Source organism: Pinus tabuliformis, chromosome 7 (assembly GCF_031772625.1).
Source record: "Pinus tabuliformis cultivar Carrire ecotype Pingquan chromosome 7, CPIR1, whole genome shotgun sequence".
Lineage (NCBI taxonomy): Eukaryota > Viridiplantae > Streptophyta > Pinopsida > Pinales > Pinaceae > Pinus > Pinus tabuliformis.
Window position 1 is genome coordinate 1,052,265,868 of NC_142293.1, and position 24,906 is coordinate 1,052,290,773.

The 24,906-nt window shown below is 42.1% G+C and overlaps 1 protein-coding gene across 1 annotated transcript in view; it reads right to left on the reverse strand.

Annotated features, from left to right (window-relative positions):
• LOC149251276 (ketose-bisphosphate aldolase class-II family protein) overlaps positions 1 to 24,906 on the reverse strand; it is a 457,406-nt gene that overhangs the window by 291,316 nt on the left and 141,184 nt on the right. Inside the window, exons 15-16 of the mRNA XM_089459330.1 lie at positions 23,160 to 23,240; positions 22,950 to 23,030 (exon numbers count right to left, since the gene is read on the reverse strand). Coding sequence (XP_089315456.1) covers positions 22,950 to 23,030; positions 23,160 to 23,240 — 162 coding nt within the window. The remainder of the gene's footprint in view (positions 1 to 22,949; positions 23,031 to 23,159; positions 23,241 to 24,906) is intronic.

Below are 24,906 nucleotides of genomic sequence, written 5' to 3' on the forward strand. Positions count from 1 at the left end.
ATATTACTCCCTTTCCACTCACTACACCCCAATTCATCATTCTCCCACTTGGTTCCACATTTCCATTATGGGGCCACATAGGGTCAACCTCCCTATCCCCTTGCCCCCACCTTGGGTCAGGCCTGCAATGATGCCTCGGAGGTTGAAACTACAAAAAGAAAATTAAAAAAACATAATTGGCCACATTTAACAAGAAAGTGTACCACAAAACGCAAAAGATGGCCGGGACAAAAATAATTAGCACATGGGCAAAAGGCAAACATGAGCTCTACCCCAATCCATGGTCATCACCCTGGTTCCATATAGATGAGCCTCCTTTACCATTCAGGAACCCATGATTGTCCCAACCACTAGGGGGCAATGAACTGCCCTACCTAAAAGGGGGTAATCACTGTTATATCTTACACATCATGTTCTTTCCCTTTGAGGCCCGAGCAGTTAATTAAAGAAAATTCACTAAAGGAAAAAGGCATATAAATAAGGGTGGAAAAATCAAGATCAGTGCACCTCATGTACCACAATTGATCCCTCCTACACATTACATACCCAGGTGTGGGCTTCCCCTTATCTAGCTACCCCTATGCCCCAATATGTGGCCTAGGATTACCCCTCTCATTCCCTACTCCATTCCACTTATTTATCACTTGTCACCCCCCTTAGATGGATGTACTTTGGATGTACTATCCCTTTAAGGGCTCTGTAGTCTATGCACATCCTGATGGTCCCATCCTTCTTCTTCACCAGCACTAAGGAAGAAACAAAAGGACTGGAACTAGGCTTGATGTGACCCAAAGTAAGCAGCTCCTAAATAGCCTTCTCTATCTTGTCCTTATAGGCTTTGGGGTGCTTGTAAGGAGTAGTGATGATTGCCTATATACCTGGCTCTAGCTCAATGGTGTGCTCAAACCCTCTATCTGGTGGTTTCCCTGGTGGAATGTCCCCGAACACTACTGCATACCTGTCCAGAAGAGCCTGTATGTCTGTTGGTGGTGACTGTGTCTGTCCCCCAACCTCTGAGATCCTCAACTCGACTGCCCATGCAATGTCCCCATGTCGAAGATCTGCCTCCATCTTGTGGGCCGAAACTGTCTGAGGCGGATAAGACTGCATGCCTCTCAAAACCACCAGTTTGTCGTCTGGCCCCATGAACTCCATCTCAGGTTTCCTCCAATCTGTCGTAACTCTCCCAAGGGAATACAGCCACTGGACACCCATCACCACGTTGGTGTCTGGCACATCAACCACAAAGAAGTGGTTCATCATCGAGTAGTTTCCCATAACTACTGTCAAGGAGGGCACATATCTAGTACACTGGATGGTACGGTCGCCTGGCACTAGGACAAAGAATCCCTCAAACTCTATCGTGGTGAGGCCCTTCCTCTGGAACAGTTGTGCATCTATGAAGTTGTGGGTAGCCCCAAAGTCCACTAGTACCGACACCCTCTGTCCCTATACTGTACCTCTGATCTAGAGTGTCAAAAACTTAGGAATCCTGCATAGAGAAGTAAGGACTCCCCCTGATGAGGCAAGAGATGTCCCTCCCTATGGAGGTGGTGGTGGTGGTGGCCCTCTGTCCCCCAAACTCTCTCCATCTGTCCCACCACAATCCTGCTCCACCTCGTCCTCCTAGTCACTGTCGGAAAAGACCTCAATGTAATGTGCTCTACCCATTGTGCACCTATGGCCCGGTGCCCAGGGCTCTCTGCATGTGACGCATAGCTTCCTACTCTGGAGGTCCTTTCATGTCTCCTCATCTAGCTGCCCCCTCCCCTGTGTGGTCCTCGATGGTGGGGGTCTAGTCTCATGCCCCTTCTGTGGGAAAGGGGTCCGTGCAGGGAATGGCACTCTGGTCTTGGGGATGGCCCCCTGCAAATCTCTGGCGCACACCACTGCCTCCTGCAGCGTAGAGGGTCTGTGTGACTTCACCAGTCCACGCAAAGGCTCAAGCAAACCCTCAATGAAGGTGTATACCCTCCTAGCCTCGGACAGATCGGGACCATCACTGACACACGCAAAAAATCAAAAAAATACTACTCTGGGTTGCCTGTCTGGCGCAGTTGTGTCGAATCCCTCTGATCAAATCGCTCCACCACCCTCCTAGTGAAGTCCTCATACGAAACTATCTGGGCATGCCTCAAAGTGGTTAGATCGTGAAACCACCAGTCATGGGCTTCCCCCTCCAAGTGCAGCGCTGCCATCTTAATGGCCTCTTGTTCTGTCATCCAGTTGAGTTGAAAATATGTGTCCATCCTTTCAACCCAGGCCCTAGCTATGCACTTGGCAATGCGATCAAATGTAGGTAAGTACATCCTCCCTATAGTTCTCTGAAGCTCATAGTTTTCGGTCCCCTATCCTCCGTACCACTTGTTCCTCTCACTCTACTTGAGCTTGTAGTAATCTTTTGAGCTTGTTCTTTGTGTTGATTTGGGGTCGCATTGGATGTGCTCTAGCCATGAAAATTGGTGGAGAGGCTAAAGCACATGAGATCTCCAAGACCCAAAAATGGTTTGGGCAGATCCTACCCGGTTAAGGAGATATTAAAATAATTAATATTTTTAATGGAGCTCCTAAGTCTAAACTTAGGAAAAATAAAATATTAATGGGTATTAATATAAAACTGGGTTAGAAGGTTCTAAAGGACATGGATCAAGCCAAACCTAATCTTAGCCATTGATTAGAGATGTAATCTCGGTCGTTGAAGGACCAATAGGAAAAGTATAAGAGGAGGCTTGAGGGTCAGTTGGAGAATACACCAGAGTGATCGATAATTCGATTTTCTAGAGCAGGGTTTGCTAAGAGAAATTGAATCAGTGATCAGTTTGCAGTGAGGGGAAGTGTCTACGAGGCAGAGAGGCAGTGTCTACGAGGCAGAGAGGCAGAGATAGTGTCGGAAGACAAGCGCAGAGGCAAAAAGGCAGACGCAGAACCAGAGAGAGCCACACAGAGGCTAGCAGGGACTGCGCAGAGACTAGAAGGGCCTGCATCATCCACGCAGAGGCTGCAGGAGTGACGCAGAGGGTCAGAGAGGCTGTGTACAGCCTCAGAAGGCTGACGCAGAGGGTTTCAGGCTGACACAGACGCCGGGAGGGCTGACGCAGAGGGTTTCAGGCTGACACAGACGCCAGGAGGGTTGACGTTGAGCTTCAGATTATGCTGGAGAGGGTTTCGTGGGGCAAACTTTCCGAATATCTGCTTCCGAATAGAGAGGTATTTCTACCGGATTACTTTCTCTGTCAGGTGAGCCAGTTTGGCACCCAGTTGTACTCAGAAAGACTGCATAATAATATAACCCTCAAAATTGCTGCACCGGTTTTCCCAAGTTGGGTTTTTCTGGGGACATTTGTCCAAAAATAACTGTGTCACTTGTGTGTTTGTTTATTTCTTTCAGCTGTTGATCTGTAGATGGTTGAGGTTGTATTGTGTTTATTTCAGTGTTTAAACGATTAAATAACTTGTTAGTAATAAAACAAGTAGGAGAAATAAACCAGAGAATACAGATAAAATTTCCAATGGGTTAGACTTAGAAATTTCAACATGGTACCAAAGGGTTCCAGATCACAGGGGAGTTGAAGGCACCAGCTAAATCAGAGCATTTGCAGCAGAAACAGCTGTCCTGAGTGGCAAAAGTTGTTCCTAGCAGATAGCAGCAGAAAAGGGTTGGTGCAAAGGAACTGCGTCATCAATTCAAGCCAGAGAGAGGCCAGCCACAAGGCTAAGGAGGGCAGAAGAGGCTCACAAAGAGCCACGCAGAGACCAGGAGAGTTGACGCAGTTGGCTATTGGAGCAACTCAACCAGTGTCGGGATTGCGCAGAGCCTAGAGGCTCAATCCTTCAGTTTCTGGGGCATAGGAAGCTGTGAGCAGATTGTGGGGAGTGAAGTTGGTGGGGTGTTGTTGCTGCCGAGACAAAATAGTACCTAACAGGGTAAAACTAAGGTAGAGGGAGTCGCTACCTAGGTGGATTTCCAGCCAAGTAATCCAGATCAGTGTTGCAGGTGCATAGGAGATCGAAGAGGTGCGACTCGACAGTTGGCAAGCAGATATCCAGGACGGAAATCGAGACTCGGAGGGAGTCGACGACAGAACTTCCAGAGGGAAGTAGAGACTCAAAAGAGTCGAAAAGAAGAGCAAAGAGATGACCATAAATGGACTGAGGGATCAGGACAGGCTAGACGGGGCATCCAACTTTGTCATCTAGAAGGCCAGGATCCTGTTCGTTCTAAATAGACATCGCATCAAGGCCTTCGCCTTGAGAACCGTGGCTATCCCAGTTGACCTAGTTTAAAATGAAAGGTATGAAGATGCGATGGCCAAGGCGAAATGCATAATCATTGATGGGGTCAAGGTTCATGTGGTCCAGCATATTGCCGAGAAGGAGACAGCAAAGGAAATGTGGGATACCTTGAAGACATAGTATCAGCACACTTCCGTGCAGAGGAAGACATTACTGGAGAATCAGTTGTAGCCATATCAGATGCAGAAGGGGGAGCAGATAATCACTTCCTCGGCAGGTTGAAGGAGATTTGGGACCCATTGACTTCCATAAGGGCCACGTCAGATCAGGAGTTGATGGTGAGGACCGCTCTAAACGCAGTCTCCGAGGAGTGGGAGGCATTTGTCCAGAGTATTCTGGGCAAAGCGAATCTTCCAGATTGGGAAGAATTGTGGGTGTCTCTTCGCCAAGAAGATATCAGACGGCTGACCAAGACGGGAAGTAGCCGCAAAGGAGCCCGAGTCAAGACAGAAGAGGAAGAGGATGTAGCTTTGGCATCTGCGGGGAAGCAGCAGAAGAGGAAGAAAAAGGACCTCTCCAAGATAAAGTGCTTCAACTGAGAGAAACTGGGGCATTATGCGAACCAGTGTCTGAGGAAGAAGAATAAGGGAGAGGCGTCTGACTCCAAGGCAGCGCCAGCAAAGGCGGAAAAAGAGGTAGAGGAGGATGACAATTGTGCCATGAGTGCTCATTACTCTAGAGAAAACATGGGGAGACATCGATCTATAGTTAGGAGGACTACAAGCGATGAGGGGCAGGATCCTTGCGGTACCCAAACTCTTGGATCAGACCTGGCTACGGGAGCCTCGAAGTGACTGTAGCAAAGATGGCGGATGCCAATAGAAATGGATGCGGATGAAGCGGTAGAGAGTGCTAGAGAGTAGTAGTCCCAGGCAGCGCAAAGAGGCTTAAAGCAGTGTGAGAGGCACAGAGGAGGTTGCAACAGTGCAGGATGGCACAGAGAGGTTTGCAGTGGTGCGAGAGGTACAGAGTTGTTGCAACAGCGCAGAGGCAGTAGAGGGAGCACGCAATAGCGGAAGAGAGAGCTTTAGCATCGGGAGTGTTTCTAGCCTGACAAGGATGTCAATAGTTGGGTGGATCAGTTACTTACTTCTCAGTAACTAAGCTGCAGTGCAATAGCAATTAGCAGTAGCTCGATGCAGCATAATGAGAGGGGGTTGCACTGCAGATGCAGTGTTGGGAGAAAGGACCAGCAGCAGCACAGATGCAGAGAGAGTTGTCGTACGGATGTAGCAGTGGCAGTGGCAGAGACATGGGCAGCAGTAAAGGATGCAGCAGTGGAGAGGATGTTGGGTAGGGAGGCCTAGCATCAGCACAGGTACCAGTGCCGTATAATTAGAGTGATACTCAGTGTGGAGTATTACTAGAGCATAGTCCTCGCTAAGAGGGAATGTTGATTCGGGGTAGCATCGGATGTGCTCTAGCAATGAAATTTGGTGGAGAGGCTAAAGCACATGAGATGTCGAAGACCTAGAAATGGTTTGGGCAGATTCTACCCAGTTAAGGAGATATTAAAATAATTAATATTTTTAATGGAGTTCCTAAGTCTAAACTTAGGAAAAGTAAAAAATTAATGGGTATTAATATAAAACTGGGTTAGAAGGTTCTAAAAAACATGGATCAAGCCAAATCTAATCTTAGCCGTTGATTAGAGATGTAATATCGGTCGTTGAAGGACCAACAGGAAAAGTATAAGAGGAGGCTTGAGAGTCAGTTGGAGAATACACCAGAGTGATCATTCATTTGATTTTCTAGAGTGGGGTTTGCTAAGAGAAATCGAATCAGTGATTAGTTTGCAGCGAGGAGCAGTGAGTACGAGGCAGAGAGGCAAAGATAGTGTTGGAAGACCAGCGCAGAGGTAGAAAGGCAGACCCGGAGCGAGAGGGAGCCACGTAGAGGCTAGCAAGGACTGCGCAGAGGCCAGAAAGGCCTGCATCATCCATGCAGAGGCTGCAAAAGTGATGTAGAGGGTCAGAGAGGCTTTTCAGAGCCTCAAAAGGATGACGCAGAGGCCATGAGGGCTAACGCTGAGCTTCAGATTGTGTTGGAGAGGGTTTCGTGGGGCAGATTTTCTAAATATCTACTTCTGAATAGAGAGGTATTACTGCCAGATTATTTTCTTTGTTGGGTGAGCCAATTTGTGTTGATTTGGGGTAGCATCGAATGTTCTCTAGCCATGAAAATTGGTGGAGAGGCTAAAGCACATGAGATGTCCAAAACCCAGAAATGGTTTGGACAAATTGTACCCGGTTTGGTAGATATTAAAATAATTAATATTTTTAATGGAGTTCCTATGTCTAAACTTAGGAAAAATAAAATATTAATGGGTATTAATATAAAACTGGGTTAGAAGGTTCCAAAAGGCATGGATCAAGCCAAATCTAATCTTAGCCGTTGATTAGAGATTTAATCTCGACTGTTGAAGGACCAACGAGAAAAGTATAAGAAGAGGCTTGAGGGTTAGTTGGAGGACACACCAGAGTGATCAGTCATTCATTTTGCTAGAGCGGGGTTGCTAAGCAAAAGTGAATCAATGATCAGTAGCGAGGGGCAGTGAGTATTGAGCAGAGAGGCAGAGACAGTATTGAGAGACCAGCGCAGAAGCAGAGAGAGCGAGAGCAACAGCTAGTTCAGGCCACGCAGAGCCCAACAAAGACAGCGCAGAGGCCAGAGGGACGGCATCATCCACGCAGAGGCTGCTAGAGTGACGCAGAGGGTCCTAGATGCTGCGCAATACCTCAGAGGGCTGACACAGACTCCAAAGGGTCCTGGAGCTGACGCATGTCAGCAGAAGGCTGACGTAGAGGCCAGAAGGGCCAGCGCTGAGCTTCAGAGTTGTCGGAGAGGATTTCGTGGGACAGGTTTTCTGAATACTTGTTTCCGAATATAGAGGTATTATTGTCGTGTATTTTTCTCTGTCGAGTGAGCCGGTTAGGCACCCAGTTGTACTCAAGGAAATATTGCATAATAATAAACCCTCAGAATAGCTGCACCGGTTTTCCCGCATTGGGTTTTTCCGGGGACATTTGTCCAAAAATAACAGTGTCACTTGTGTGTTTGTTTTCTTTCAATTGATGATCTGTAGATGTTGTGACTGTATTGTGTTTATTTCGGTATTTAAATGTTTTAAATAACTTGTTTAGAATTTACAAGTAGAAGAAATAAACCAGCAAAATACAGATTAATTTTCTAATGGATAGACTTAGAAAATTCAACAGTTGGCACCCAGTTGTACTAAGAAAGACTACATAATAATACAACCCTCAGAATTGTTGCATCGGTTTTCCCAAGTTGGGTTTTTCCGGGGATGTTTGTCCAAAAATAACGGTGTCACTTGTGTGTTTGTCTATTTCTTTCAGCAGTTGATCTGTAAATGGTTGAGACTTTATTGTGTTTATTTCAGTGTTTATATGGTTAAATAACTTGTTAGTAATTAAACAAGTAGGCGAAATAAATCATAGAATACAGATAAAATTTCTAACGGGTTAGACTTAGAAATTTCAACACTTTGAAATCTTCGTCCATCCCCTGCCACTCTCTAAAGTAATCCCCCATTTGGGGAGTGTCTTCCTCCCTTCCTGTTTCGATCTGTGTTATTGGTACGAAGGAGGGTAGTGTGGCCCTAGTGGGCACACTCACTGAAGGGTGTTACACTGTTGGTGAGGGATGATCGAAGGGCTGAGAAGCCCCTGAAGTCTCTCCACACAAAAACCCTCTAGGTGTGGCTCTGTCTCAGCTTTGTGATTTGATCTCCTCCAACATGTCTTTTTGCCCTTGAACAAGTCACTATGAGCCATCAAGAGGCTATCAAAACCCATCTCCTCCCTGCTCTTGGGATCTATCATTTCGTCCTCTCCGACCACTGTTTTCCCTCTTTCCTCCGTGTCTGGTGTAATTTCTAGCCCCCTTTCTCTGTTCTTGTACCTCTACCTCCGGTAAGTGATGTTCTCCCAGTCTTCTCCTCTCATAGGAAACCAACCCCACAGCTGAGCCAAGAATTAGGCTCTGATACCACTATAATGTTCCTTAACAGGAATTTAAGTGATATTTCAAATAAACAAATAGTGCAGTAGCATTAAATTAAAAACATGTATCAAACACCCATGAAACACGGTAAAACTAGAACAGCTGAGCCATATATTATGAAATATGAGAGCATGAGTATAATATATGAATGAAGTGGTGCACCTAGGCTTGTCTCAAGGACAAGATGGACCAAACCCAGGGGATGGAATAGCTGGAAAGATGGTTGTTTAGTTGTTGCACCACTCTGCACTGTGTCGTCCAAGAAAATTGTTGTTCCACTGATTTTGACCTACTGGAATGTGCCCAAAAACCGCCCAGAAAATTCTGTCCTTTCAACCTTAGACTCCTTGGACAAAACCCAAAAAAACCCAGAAGGGAGTTTCTCTAATTTTGACTTTGGATTTTCGGCCTCTTGGGAGCCCCTCTTCGACTACTGCTGCCAAATTCGACTTGCAGGAAATAGCCTAGAAACACCCCTCAAATGTTGCTTTCACCTGTAGTAGCTGATCCCTTGCTCTCAAATGGCCCTTGGGCTTGATGGCTGCTCACCTAAGCCCCACGAATTTGCTGCCAGAGGCCACTGCGTAGTCCCTCTACCCAAAAATGCGTATTGTTGTGTGTACTGACTGGCTGGCTACAAAACTTTGAGAAAATGCCCTCAGCCCTCTACCTTCCTTTCTCCTGAAACTCCCAACAAGTTAGGCACCTCCTGGCTAGCTCAATTCTCCTTTGCGTATTTTTGGTAGCCCAGAAAGCACACAGTCCCTTCCTCTGCGTGGCGGATGAAGTGTGAATCGATGCTAAAACTCTTGAAACCTCTATGGAACAACCTCCATAGGGCGACACGGAAAGTCCCTCGAAGTAGAGGTTGAATCTTCCCTGTGGAAGACTCGTGGCTAAACAATCAGTAGACTCGCTAAGCAGCAGAGCGTACAAGAGTAAGTTTATTTGTCAAATAATCAGAATGCTACAAAATGAGAGCTCCATCCCCTTTTATCACTTTGGACCCCCTTAGCCTCTTGTGGGCCCCTCCTTCCACTAGTTCGAATTCCCTCCAACGCATTCCTTGGCCAAGTTCAAATTATGCATGTGGTGGCCCCCACATTCCACTAACTACCAAAAATAAATCGAATTGCCCATAGTTCCTAAGTTTTGCGTGTGGGGTCCTCCTCCTAAGCCAAAATTGTGTTGTTGCACCCGGTGACTAATTCATTTGAGAAGGGACATGAGACCTTGATGGCCCACCCAACTCCTACGCAGTATATTCTTCAGCAAGGGATGGCAGAGATTGCACATTCATCCAGCAAGAGAGTAATTTTGGTCTTGGTTCTGCTCATACCAGCAAGGAAGAGACGGCTCAAACTCCAAAAATACACACAAGGGTAGCATCGACCTCTTCCTTCAGCAACAACCCAAGAATATCAACCCCCTTTTCACTAGAAATAACCCCAACAAGAGATTAATATGGCCAACTGATAAAATAGCCAACACATGAAGATCCCGGCTTGCCGATGACCAATCGCACTAGCAAATCGAGCCACAAGTTGACTAACTCCTTTAGATAACAATTTGTTTCATTAAATTGTGATGAATGCGTAGCTCTTGGTTCCCACCTTTATGCACTGATATATTCGACCTGATGATAGCATTGCCAACTATTATATAAAATTCATTTTGTTGTTGCATGGAACAAGTAACCCACTTTATACAAATCGATGTTGCTTGACCTGGACGAGTTAATGAGCTCGGCCCTTGTTTGTCTAACGACAATGTTGCTCGTTCCTTCACTCGTCCTATGAGAGAACTACAATTGACCCTATGGTATAAATGGCGTTGAGATATAATAGAAATATAACTGGCTTTAGTGCTACTACTCTTTGAATCAATCACTGGACTTGGTCCCTTTGTGATGATATTGTAACTTAAAATTTTGTTTACGTCTAGATTCAATTTGGCCTTGATTTTTGTTTTTCAAATGGTGGGCTCAGCTCTAAACTTGATGAGGAAATTACTGAATCGTCCCTCCAAATTAATAATAAAATTCAGCATTTAGAGGCAACTTGGCCTTCCCAAATTCTGAGCAATTTTCGACTTCCAAGAAATGTAGTTGACCTCCAGGAAGCAAGGTTGATTTAGCCTTCAGATGAACCGGGTTCTGACACCTTTAGAGATGACAGAACTTGGACCATTAGTGAGGAATTTGACCCAGCAGAGAGATTCGGCCCTTTTCTACAAGTAAGCTTGATTTTGTTCTAGAAACAAGTAAATTTGGGCAATAATTTGGTGTTCGGGATAAATTCGCATCCAGCAAATAGACATCAAAGCTCAAAATCGATTTGCAAATAAGAAACCCTCAAGCTAGCAAGAAAACTAGCTTTGATACCATTGTAATATGTCGAATTATAATTTTGCCAGGAAATTGCTTTAATAAGAATTTAAACATAAAGTTTTCTAAACAATAGCAATGCAAGCACCATGAAATTATGGAAAAATGAAATATATTTACAACATGGAACTCAAAAACACATAAGAAATATTGCAACTCAACTTCATTAATAATGATATAATAGATCAATACAATAGCTAGAATTAGTTGAGGAAAAGACGGCCACCAGATAATATCCTACAAGTTGAACCTAGCCTCCAAAATACTATAGAAGACAATGATGCCCAAGTTGAGAATCTAGATGATCCTCACTCCAACTTCAGATCTGTTGTAGATCTGATCTCTAGTTTTTTCCATTGAAGCTTTGTGAAATTCCTCGTTGGGATCTCCTCAAGGGTGTTAGGTTTTCGTCCAACACACAATATTAAACCCTACGGTTTCCGTCCTAGGGCTTAGCTAAAGGTGGGAACTCCATTCTCCAACTCTCACTACAACAATGATCAACCAAACCAAGATATCCCTAAATGGCTTGCTCCTCCTTTTATAGCTCTTATGGATCCTTCTAGAAGCCTTTATTTTATTATTGGCCTTTTTTCTCCATTTAGCTCTTTTTCCTCCTTTTATTTAATTAAGTGACTAATTAAAATCACATTTTAATCCGGGAAAATGGTAAATTAGCCACCATCCTTTCTTTGGCCACTGAAATCCACTTTTCACCATCCCATCTTGTAGATCTTCTCGTTCCAGTTCCAATGAGCTATTACAATAAGGTGTTTCGTTAAATATACCTCCCGGAATGACACCTTAAGCATAATTAATTTAAACAGACTCAATAATAACCCTGTTTTACGAGAATTATTAGAATGCAATGGAACCAAAAGTGAACTATGTGAAATTGATCTTGATGATGAAATATGCCAAGTGAATGCCATTGTGCCTCATAAAACTCCTCAAAACCCCTTGAGAACCACTGATGATGTAATCATGCTCCTGTGATCGCCCATCATGTACCTTGGAAATCCATCCTAGTTGTGCTATAGAGGAAATTGAAAATGGGGATATTACAAACTCCCACACCTGCAAAAAACCTTGAATCATGATCACTATATGAATGTGTCCAACATATACCCTATTGACCACTGGAGTGGCACCCGATGATTATGTTAAGACTCCATGCCAAGGATGATCCAGAGGACACTTGTACCATCAGATATCATCAGTCAACAAATGTTTTTAACTCTACTATTTTGTCATCGTCTTTCTTGTACCCAGATTCCACACCCTGCGGGGAATTGTAATAAGTAATACTAGTAATAATGATTTTTGAGTATGTAACAAGCCTAGGATGTTGGGACTCGACCAGCAAACAGGTACACCTTGGGGTGTTTTTTTTTATCTGGTTAATTATCTTTTCTTTTTCAGAGGCGGATAATTTTCTAGGTTTTTCACTCACTTGTTACCCCAAAGCTAGAGTGACGGTTTGAAGGTTGAGCCCCTAACACATCTTAGTGTCTAGAGTCGACATATATTACCATACTAGATCACACAAAAAAAATTGTGGAATTTGGTTAGGTCTAGGGAGTTATTTTTTAATTTTTTAAATTTTCCATACTACAGAAATTGCTAATAAAATTATACTTGTAATGTAATAAGTTATGTCTAGAGAATTTGTATGGGGTATGAATAATGAAATTTGCACCTTTCACCCTTAACTTTCTACTATGACACACTTTGATGGGTTAAAAATGTGTTTTGAACCCTCAAAACCCATTTTTCCTAAGTTTAATGGGAAATCTGGCAATTAATTAAGCCAAAAATTAAATAAATGGAGAAAAATAAATATCCACACATGCTAAACGTTGTGGAAATGAGGTGGAAAATTATGGGGGAGTTAAAGTGAAGTCCCAAGGTGATGTGGACTCCTAAAATCAAGGAAAGGACATGTGTTCAAATAAAATTGAATTTTTGGCATTAAATGAGAAAGTTGTTTACTTGGAAATTCGAATTTGTGAAGTTAATGCACATTTGAGAGGATTGGGGAGAATATTTGATGGAGATTTTTGTGCAAAATTGTCCCCACATGGATTACCACGCATATACACTTTCCATTCCATCATAAAATTCGAATTTGGCACATAAGGGAAGAATAAAATGATGTCCACTTGCCAAAATTCAATTTTTACACTTGGCATTGGAGCTCCATTCAAAAAAATCGAATTTCTCTTTGGGATTGTCACCTTATGCCACTTGTTTAATCACTTCTACATTTGGATTGGCTCCCATAGTTCTATAATAGAGCATTGAGCTCTCATTTGTAATCATATTGTTACTAGTTGTTGTGCTTGCAGAAGCGCTGATGCCTTGTACACTTTAAAAAATATCAGTAAAGACTTCGGGTTTTATTCATGAGTTGTTCCTACTTTGGGAGTGTGATGAATTGTTGATCATTGATATAATTCATTTTACTCATGCTTTGATCTAATTTGTTTCCATATGCTCTTGTAGATTTGTTAATGTAGAGCTATCTTGCATTCAAATTTGATTTAGAAGTATGCTCTAGGTATAGAATGCTCTAGTTAGTTTTAAATCAATCTCTAGAGTTTCTTATCATTGTTTATTGTTAAATCTACATGGAACTAATTCTTGATTGAAGTTTTGTAAAGAGAACATCTTGTTGGGATCACAAAATCAAGTGTAAGGGGAAGTCTTTGGAGAGACCAACCCACTCTTGATACATTCTTAAAGGAGCTCTCATTTGTTCTTTGAGCCTTCATAATCTTATCTTACAAAGTGGTTTTGCAAGGGTTTTGCCGTATAGCTTGTACACAAGCTGAGAACTTCTAAATTTAAATCTCTTTTAAGAAACATTGTACTTTATTTCTTTCATTTGCTATCTAAGAGCTTGAAGATGGCTAAGAAAATACGAGAGTTTACTCACTCTTTAACTTAGCCTTTTGTAAATTACAATTGTACATATACATTTTATCTTGTCGATTTTTTCACTAATACTTATTTTTCATTCATTGTTTGATTGTTTGCTAACTCTTGTATGGCGGATTTTGAAGATCAACCTCCTGCAACATCTAACAAGTGTTTGCAGGCCCTTTGGCAAATGTTGGGGGTTCGATTTCCAAGGATGTCATGAGCCCTTTTTAGGCTTATTTTGGCCAAGTCGAGTTCACTAGAGGGCTGCCCATTTTCCTCTCTAAGATGTGGGCATTTGGAGGAAACTCACACCTTGTTTCCCTTGCATAAGTTTTGTGAAATCTTATCACTACTTTCTCAAGAAAGGAGGTCTAGTGTCCAAGTTTCAAGCAATTATTGTGAGGACACTCCTTGAAGTTTAGTTGAGGACTTTGAAGGACCCTCTTCTCATTGTAATATTAATAAAGATCTAATTTGCTTGTGGGAGCTTGGGATTTTTCCCACGGCCTTCCCCTTTCTCATTTAGAGGATGGATTCTTGTGGGTGGTCTAATCTTGCTTTTAGTTTTCTTAACTTTCTAGCTTTTAATTATCATATTATGCATGCCTAAAATCAACACATTTCACTCCACATGCAAAATTTTACTAATCTTGTATTTAAATTCCCACATGCATACGCTCTCAAGTTTTGCAAATTATTTCTCTTTGAAGCATTTGCATGAAGCATTAGTTTAACTTGGGGAATTAACACAATTTTCACTTCATTTAGGCATTTTAGTATAGGAAGGCACTAAACCTTACTAAAAGTTACCTCCAACTTAAGTTGATTGAATAGACTTTTAGGGACTCTCTACCTCTATGGACTCCTCATTGTGAGATCCAAATATTTGGGGAGAATGAGGTCTGAGGACTAGAGTTCAATTGTAACTTTGCCTTAGCACTAATTAATAAAATAAACCAAGAACTCATTCCATCACATTTGCTTTGTTTGCAAAGTTCTTAAATTTCTTGCTATCTTGATGGTTTAAAGTCTCACATGCAAATCTTATTTCAAAAGGCACTTTGGATGTAAGCATTGCAATTTCTTTTAATTTTTAAACAAGTTTAATTTTCTTGTACTTGGAAATTGGCTTATCTTTTGGTTTAATTGCATATTGTCATGAATGGTTGATTTCGCTTTCACGTACTATTATTTTGGGTTGCAAACTTAATTGCATGTTGTCATCTTGGTCTAACATTTGAATTCTTTTTGTATCCTTTTGAGCAAGATGGTTTCCATGCTTTGATTTGTAGACTTATTCATGTTGAAAGCATTTATAATATCTTGTGCTAACAATATATTGTTTCACTTTTCAAGGTTATTTTGGTTTTCCATTTGAAAGCATTTCACTTCATTCTAAGCAAATACAAATTCATTTCTTAAAAAGCAATACTTTGAAGGCACTGGTTGTTTATTTATTTCATGCTTATCTTATGTATTTATGGTTATTGCTCATATCAGTTTTGCTTATAAATCTTAAAAAATTAATCTATTTAACTCTAACAATTCTCTTAGAAACTCACATCTTTTTTAACTCAAATTTTCATTAGGGACCACCCCCCTTCGCTAACCTAGGAGATAGCCCAAACGGAGAGAGTCGAGGATAGTGTGACAGCCCCTTCTCTAAGTTCCCTGCCACCAACCACACCTTGTGGGGTTGAAAGCTTTTCTCACTAACTTGTAAGTAGGTGTAAGCAGCAAGTGATAACATACCCTAGGAGTGTGTGTTGCCTACATTCATGGCATACAACCTCGCATTTTGAAACAAATGGGGATTTTATCATACTCAGTTTCATTACACCATGATATGCCTTTGGTACAAGTTTTTTTAGTCTTCTCAAAGTTTCTATTGTTCATTTTCTCACCAGCAACAGAATTACCATGTATGGTAAGAGCCAATTTCAGATAGAATGATTCTTTATTCGTGCTCTAAGTGAACCATTAAGGACTCTCAAAAGCCCTTTGGCAGGAAGTTCCACAAATAATGGCCAGCACGAGCCAGCAAATCAGAAGGGACAGCTTCATAATGTCTGAAAAGGACTGTTGCAGCAAGAAAGCACATGCACCACAACACCTCAAACTCCTCTTTCACTGACAATATTCAAAATTTTTGCGTATAAGTGAATGCACAAAGGAAAATATTTGTTTTCTTCAATTTTGCAACAAGAATTTGCACAAACTTTCATTGGATCATACGACCAGACCGACCACTAGTTTCAAGGGACTTTTATAGTGAGCCTGTGCCCAGGTCGCCTCCCTTGCCATGGCTCATCAGACTCAGGAGCCCTTGAAATATCTAGCACCATCGCCATATATTCTTATCTTACTCATTCTTTCTTGGCATGCTACTCTTTATTTTGTATCTTGCCATGGCCTCTTATATGTGTGTCGCAGCAGCACTACAGCTTGTTCTTTGTTAAGTTTAGGTATGTTCTATGCTAGAGCAATTTATTTAAATTTTCACAGTTAGCAATCACATCAGCATTACGATAAACTGCAGATAGAACATAAATATAAAACGCAGAAGACAAGCCAAGACAAGAGGACACAAGATGTGGCGCGAGCCAGGGACAAACCCCACAATGTGTGGGGAAACCCTTTGATCAATTCTTCTTTTATCTTCAAAGTTCAGCAGAGAAAGAGAGAGAGTACATTTACAACAGAAGTCAACACTTTGACTTATCTAGATCTGAGCAAAGATCATTTAGTATAACAATGAGATCAGTTGTCCATGATCTACATCATACTTCCCATATACCTCATGATGTCCATATTCATCATCCAACCCATATATCTCATGATGTTGTCCATGTTCATCATCCAACCCATATATCTCATGATGCTGTCCATGTTCATCATCCAACCCATATATCTCATGATGCTGTTCATGTTCATCATACTGCCCATTATCATGCTGCCCTTTAACATGCTGCCCTTTATTAACGTGCATCATTCTTTAGTTCATATACATGTCAGCACCTACAGCTACGTGCCATTAACATGGATCCTCCACGCTGTAACTGCTTGGCAATGGCTAGGTCCAACCTTCTAACTGATCCATCAATCTGTGATCTGCGGATTATAATAATCTGAGTTGTAGTCTGTAATGTGATCTATCAACCTTGAATGCAGGTCTGCTGTACCTGAGATTAGATCAGTGCATATACGAATACCTTATCTTTTGACTGTGGCTACCACACCTGAAATTTCCGTGAGGAAGTATGCGAAATTCTTATCTATATTGACTACATATGCAATTGCCTGCGTGACTGCATTATTGCATATACAAATCTTGCGGTTGTATTGTCTGCCCTGCGTATATATATCCTTATGTATGCGTAGAGTATAATGGTTTGAACAACATTATGACTGCGGCTACCACAATGGCAATGTGAATAGAACGTTTCCTTTGGCTGTATATGTGACCTCTTTTACAGCGGCCAGATTTCTGCGACTAGGGTTTATTGCGGCCAGATCTCTGCGGCTAGGGCACGCTGCGACTAAGGCATCACTGCGGTTATGGCATTACTACGGTTATGGACAAACTTCTCTGCAGCTACCTTTGTCTCCTTTTCTTTGCCCCCAAGCACAGTCTCCTTTGCATCAATTGTAGACCGAATGATGAGCCTTCTTCTTGCTGCGTATAGACTTCTCCATTACAGCTTCTAGGGCTTCTTCAGTTAGTGTATTAAGGCTCCTCCTTGACTGCGCATAAGAGCCTCTTGGACAGCAGATAAGGGCCTCCATTAAGTGTGGATTAAATCTCTTCTTTCAACGGATTAGAGCCTTCCTTAAGAGCGGATTAAGGCTCCTCTTTGACCTGTAGCTAGGGCACCTTCTACTGCGGCTAGGGCATCATAGGTCAGCGTACATTTTCATGGTGTCTCTCTCCTGCTCCAAAAACCCAAAACGTGGAGAGGAAGAGATCACCACAATGTGTATGTCTCAAATGACATCAAATCCTCTTTTATTTATACTAACTTGTAGCGGTTGAATAGACACGTCGGTTGGGCTTCTAGAGCCTACATAAGTGCTGGTCGGCTTGATAATAATTACATAAACAAAATAAATTCATATCTCCATAAATACTTATCGGAATCGGATGATCTTTGGATCAATCCTACACCTCTCGACGAGAGGGATCCAATAAAAATATCAGCTGCCATAAATAAGCCGACCCACATGGAGTTTGGCCCTAGTTGCCAATTTAACACTCCCTCTCAACTAGGGAGAACTCCATCCGCTGATCCATATGTACGACTGTACTATCTCTGCCATTAGTGCCTTGCACTACTCTGCCTAGCTCTGCTGGCTCTGCTCAGCTCTGCTGGCTCGGCTCTGCTCTGCTCAGCGCTGCTGGCTCTGCTAGCTCTGCTCTGCTCAGCTCTATTGGCTCTGCTCTGCTCTGCTCATCTCCGCTGAACTATGAAGAAGAAGAATTGATCGAGAATGAGTCATATCATTCTCCACTGACCTGAAGTCAGTCTCAGAGTGCATACCACTAGTCCCAGACCAGTCTCAACTGACCCGAAGTCAGCTTCATAGTAAGTACCACTCCTACCACTGGTCCCGGACCAGTATCGCAGTCTCAGAGAGTGTACCACTGGTCTCAGACCAGTCTCAACCGACCCAAAGTCAGCATCATAGTATGTACCACTCTCACTGGTCCCAGACCAGTATCGCAGTCTCAGAGAGTGTACCACTGGTCCTAGACCAGTCTCAACCGACCCGAAGTCAGCGTCATAGTATGTACCACTCTCACTGGTCCCAGACCAGTACTGCACTGACACGAAGTCAGTCTCGGAGTATGTACCACTGGTCCCAGACCAGTCTCAGGCTTCAGCCGACCCGAAGTCAGCGTCATAGCATGTACAACTCCTACCACTGGTCCCAGACCAGTATCATTGATCCCAAATCAATGGAGGACATCCTAGCGTAGGGAGTACGGTAGATACAACGATGCGTCCATCGATATTACTATGGTCCCTAACTTCATTTCCCAGCTCATTGATCAAATGAGAGGTACTTCCCATGAGTCCCAGACTGCATGGGTAGGAAGCCTCGACAGGAGAACTTAATCAATCCTGTCCTCACAGGAGAACACATCAATCCTGCTACAATCACCATGGAGAACACATCAATCCAGGCTGCCATGGAGAACACATCAATCCAGGCCTCACAGGAGAACACATCATCCTGTTACACAAGAGAGCGAATCATCTTGTCCCACAAGAGAGCGAATCATCTTGTTCCAGTGCGCACCACCAAGGGAGGGTGAGTCACCCTGTGGTCGTATGTTGCTCCAGTAGATTCTGTAAGCCCCACAGAGCTCCCAGAGCTCAATGTATGCAACATGCAGGACCCTTTTACAAAGGTCTCTTGATGACTCCAAGTCATTCAGGAAAATCACAAATTTGATCTTTCCCCCAGGGCTTTAGCGACCTGTATATCATCTCAGAGCGATGGAGCCTCCTTGCTCATCGACTTTCCATATCCCAGATAAGGCAGTATCTGATGTCTGTCCGCTGGAGCAATTGTCGAATACGGAATTCCTCAATAATTGAATCCCACCTCTGGTTGTCACAGAGAATCACAGTGGTATTCATCATGTGTACAAACAGCTCACTGAAGAGCTTCAGCAACCAGACTACCTCACAGAAGGCCATACTATCAGCAATGTATTCTGCCTTGGTGGTGCTCAGAGTCACCGACTTCTGCTTCCTGCTCATCCAGGATATCGAGGTAGATTCCAAAGAGAAACAGCACTGAGAAGTGCTCTAGTGATCCTCCATACTGCCTGCCCACTCATCATTCGAATAATCATGTGGTTTCATATTTCCGGCAGTGTATCTCAATTCATGAGAGATTGTGCCCTGAAGATATCTCAGAAGATTCTTGGCACCAATCCAGTGAGGCTCAACCAAATATGAGCTCACCATGCTAACTGCAACACAGATGTCCGGACGGAGGTTCTCCAAGAACATCAATGTGAATGAGTTTATGGAACTCAGAGGCATTTCCCAAATAAGGTCCGACATCACTACCATATAACTTCTTAAAGTTAAGATCCTTGAGGTAGTCACAGGCTTGCAACTTATCTTTCCATATTCAGAATCCAACTCCCTCTGTCTCCTATAAATGAGAGGGACTGCACCTGTCAGACATAGGTGCCAGTACGAGAGGTTTATCATCCACAACCTTCAAGTAATGGTTTGGATCGGTTTCACTCCTAGTGAATCTCAGCTGCATTAGACAACTATCAATCCTCTCATACTACGCCTGAGGTGTTTTTCTTCAAGCCATAGAGGGCTTTCTTCCACCTGTATACATGAGTCTCAAACTCCTCGGGTTGTTCCAAACCTGTGAACTTGCTGCATGAGGGGAATGGTCCCCTTATAATATTTTCCTTCGGTACATTTCAAACATGTACCTTCATGCTTCTTTTTGAATTCAGGCATCCTAGTCACCATCTGACTCACAGACCTCCGGTGTTGAGTCAATGGACATGGTCCCCAGTGGACTTCCTCCAACTTGATACAACCCTGAACTCAAAAACATATTTAAAAGATCTATTTTCAAACACGTACCTTTTCATCGATAAGTGCCACTGTGTAACCTTTGACTTCCATTTCTGAGATGGACATCAGGTTTGATCAGGTACATAAAAGAGATTTAGGGGTTCCTTGCTTTCGAGGAAGAGTCGACCATTTCCTTGATGACCTGCATTACCGGTCATTCTTTTGATCATTGAAGATGTCCTACGAATGATTGTTATCTTCATCAAGAGATGTGTCTCTGCCATTCGGACACTCCTGCGCATAACGGCCGAACTTATTTCAACAAGGTATCCGCCTTTCCTTCCACCCTTAGATCCGAACTTCCCAACGAAGTGATCTTTAGATGGACCATCAAAATCTTCCGCTGCGCCATTCTGATAACATTCTTTGCTTTGAATTCACCCTCGGTGAATTATGAGGAACCCATTGATCCTTCTGTCTTGTCCCAACTGTCTTCGGTGATTGCTCTTTCACTCTTTCTTGGGCATTGTCTTCACCTCAGCTCCGATGCCATGTTAAGTTTAGGTATGTTCTATGCTAGAGCAATTTATTTAAATTTTCACAGTTAGCAATCACATCAGCATTACGATAAACTGCAGATAGAACATAAATATAAAACGCAGAAGACAAGCCAAGACAAGAGGACACAAGATGTGGCGCGAGCCAGGGACAAACCCCACAATGTGTGGGGAAACCCTTTGATCAATTCTTCTTTTATCTTCAAAGTTCAGCAGAGAAAGAGAGAGAGTACATTTACAACAGAAGTCAACACTTTGACTTATCTAGATCTGAGCAAAGATCATTTAGTATAACAATGAGATCAGTTGTCCATGATCTACATCATACTTCCCATATACCTCATGATGTCCATATTCATCATCCAACCCATATATCTCATGATGCTGTCCATGTTCATCATCCAACCCATATATCTCATGATGCTGTCCATGTTCATCATCCAACCCATATATCTCATGATGCTGTCCATGTTCATCATACTGCCCATTATCATGCTGCCCTTTAACATGCTGCCCTTTATTAACGTGCATCATTCTTTAGTTCATATACATGTCAGCACCTACAGCTACGTGCCATTAACATGGATCCTCCACGCTGTAACTGCTTGGCAGTGGCTAGGTCCAACCTTCTAACTGATCCATCAATCTGTGATCTGCGGATTATAATAATCTGAGTTGTAGTTTGTAATGTGATCTATCAACCTTGAATGCAGGTCTGCTGTACCTGAGATTAGATCAGTGCATATACGAATACCTTATCTTTTGACTGTGGCTACCACACCTGAAATTTCCGTGAGGAAGTATGCGAAATTCTTATCTATATTGACTACATACGCAATTGCCTGCGTGACTGCATTATTGCATATACAAATCTTGCGGTTGTATTGTCTGCCCTGCGTATATATATCCTTATGTATGCGTAGAGTATAATGGTTTGAACAACATTATGACTGCGGCTACCACAATGGCAATGTGAATAGAACATTTCCTTTGGCTGTATATGTGACCTCTTTTACAGCGGCCAGATTTCTGCGACTAGGGTTTATTGCGGTCAGATCTCTGCGGCTAGGGCACGCTGCGACTAAGGCATCACTGCGGTTATGGCATTACTACGGTTATGGACAGACTTCTCTGCAGCTACCTTTGTCTCCTTTTCTTTGCCCCCAAGCACAGTCTCCTTTGCATCAATTGTAGACCGAATGATGAGCCTTCTTCTTGCTGCGTATAGACTTCTCCATTACAGCTTCTAGGGCTTCTTCAGTTAGCGTATTAAGGCTCCTCCTTGACTGCGCATAAGAGCCTCTTGGACAGCAGATAAGGGCCTCCATTAAGTGTGGATTAAAGCTCTTCTTTCAACGGATTAGAGCCTTCCTTAAGAGCGGATTAAGGCTCCTCTTTGACCTGTAGCTAGGGCACCTTCTACTGCGGCTAGGGCATCATCAGCGTACTCTTAGTGTCTCTCTCCTTCACCAAAAACCCAAGACGTGGTGAGGAGGAGATCACCACAATGTGTATGTCTCAAATGACATCAAATCCTCTTTTATTTATACTAACTTGTAGCGGTTGAATAGACACGTCGGTTGGGCTTCAAGAGCCTACATAAGTGCTGGTCGGCTTGATAATAATTACATAAACAAAATAAATTCATATCTCCATAAATACTTATCGGAATCGGATGATCTTTGGATCAATCCTACACCTCTCGACGAGAGGGATCCAATAAAAATATCAGCTGCCATAAATAAGCCGACCGACATGGAGTTTGGCCCTAGTTGCCAATTTAACATTTCTTTCTTTCTTTATGATTTTTTCAGCATTTTCTAGGAGCTGTACTTGCACTCCCACATTGTATACATACTCATTGGACTCTTCTTCAGTCCCATTGACTTACTTTTGTGGTCATTTGTTGGACATTAATAAAATTATTTTAGCTTATCATAGGCACTGAAGAATTTATCAATAGCATAGGGTATCTAAGACAAAAGAACACTACCAATCATAATCTAGCATGCATGGAAGATAATATACAGTTGTAGTATTATATTTTGCTTCTGAAAATATCTTCTCTGAATAAACTACAAAGAGACTCTTAAGGTTCAAGATTAATTAGATTTACTATCTCCCTACTCTACCATTTAATTTGATATGGAACTGGAAAGGGAAACTAGACCCCAACAAAGTTAAACAAAAAAAAAACTGGCAAACCTGCCAACCGTTTCTCTAGTTCTTTTATGAACCCTGGTGATACAGTCGAACATAGCACTATTGATGCCCCATCTGACAAAGCTGTATAGAACAACCAATATACTAACATAAGATTCTGAAGGAAAAAGAATAGCCAGCACCATTCTATACATGTTTGAAGGATAAAGACACCAGACAATTCCTACTCTTAATGAAAATCCATTAGCACACCTGCAACTGCCCCTCCATCTCCAAACAATGCACTTTCAGCCTGCTTTTCATTAGTGACCATAACTATGAGAACCTCAGCACCTGAAAAATAATTCCATCAGATGAAAACCATCAATAGAATAAACATTGTAATATTTTCCAAACAGGCAAATAATTTGGTTTGATAATGAAAAACAGAATAAAAATAAGTCAATTCCTAATGCCAATTTTACACCAATCATAAATTCTGACCATCTTGCAAATGACACTGACAAAAAGGAATAGGAGGTATAAACCATAGATGAAATTTTCCCAGAAAAATCGGCATCATCACAATTTTTCACCATGTCAAACCTAAAATGAAAAATCAGCCTGAACAAATTGCTATTTTTGAAAAAATCAGCAAAATTTGGCAAAACAGGAAAAATCAACAGGTCCATTTTAGACTCTTAAAGTGCCGGTTTTGGTTTTTTTTCTCATTTGTCTCTTCAACTGCTGGGAATGAATGGGAAGGCAATTATAACCATCAACAACCAATCTTACAAGGGCCAAACCATTGTTCTCAGGACCATAAAACAAAAAACAAAAAAAATTGGAACAAGGATCAAGGTGATTGCAGAAATAATTCCAAGACTTTCCATGCTTGTTTATATTGATTTTATCATCTGATATCCTTTCTAAGTCATCGATTTGTTTCTTTTGTCAATCTGTAGACAGCTTTTTAGGCTGCAGAAGGTGACAATCCTGTCGCACTGGATTTGGGAAGTATGGGAAAGGGTCATGTTTGGGTCAAGTGGAAGATTTGAATGAGGTAGTGGCCATCCTACCTTGCACCCAAGACTGGCCATCCTACCTTGAACACAACTGTGGAAAGCCTACACAATGTTGGTGAGTCCCTTTATCCTCTCTTTGACGTCAATATGTCAATTTTTCTACAACCAATAGTTGTTTGTGCAATTTTTTGAGAAAATACTACATTTATTTGTACGAACAAAGAAGCAATCACCTTATTGCAGCCACCCTGCACATTAGATTTACGAAACAAAAGCCACACTGTTGACGGGTTTAAAGATTTTTTGTATACCTTGACTTTGTTAACAAATGTCAATAATTTATTCTGACACTTGTATAATATTTTACTTCCCTTATTCCAAACAGTTGGTGCAGCAACATGAAACTTTTACTGTCTACAAGATGGAGTCAGTTGAATGAACAAGAACAGTAACATTTATTAATTATCTTGTTTATCACTAGAACCTTATAAAGTCGTGAACAAACTAGGTATGTAGGTTCTCAACATCCATCAGAAGGAAATGGGAGTCAGAAATAACAAAAGGGCATCTAAGATAACAGTGTTGCATTGAAGCAAGAAAACTAGCAAAAAATGACATTTCTCCAGTATGTATGTGCAGCATTTGGGCAATCAGAATTTAAACTTTTATTGAAGGTTGGGGTCGGAATTATTGAATTAGCAAATATTGAAACATGGATATATTCTAGAACATGATCTAGGTCGAAGAAAATATTAGAGACATAACTTCAATTACTGTCTTGCACACTTTTAACTGACCACCACATTCACCTTTTGCAACATTACTATTCAACAGAAAGTGATCTGAAAATCACTCTTGAGTGATCTCAGTTAAAGATTTATTAAATGAAGGTATTACAGACTCATGTGCTGGTGTGTGTCTATGTTATTTTAGGCAACAGATCGATCAGATTGCAAAATACACAAACACTAGAAATAGAAAACAGCAGATAAACA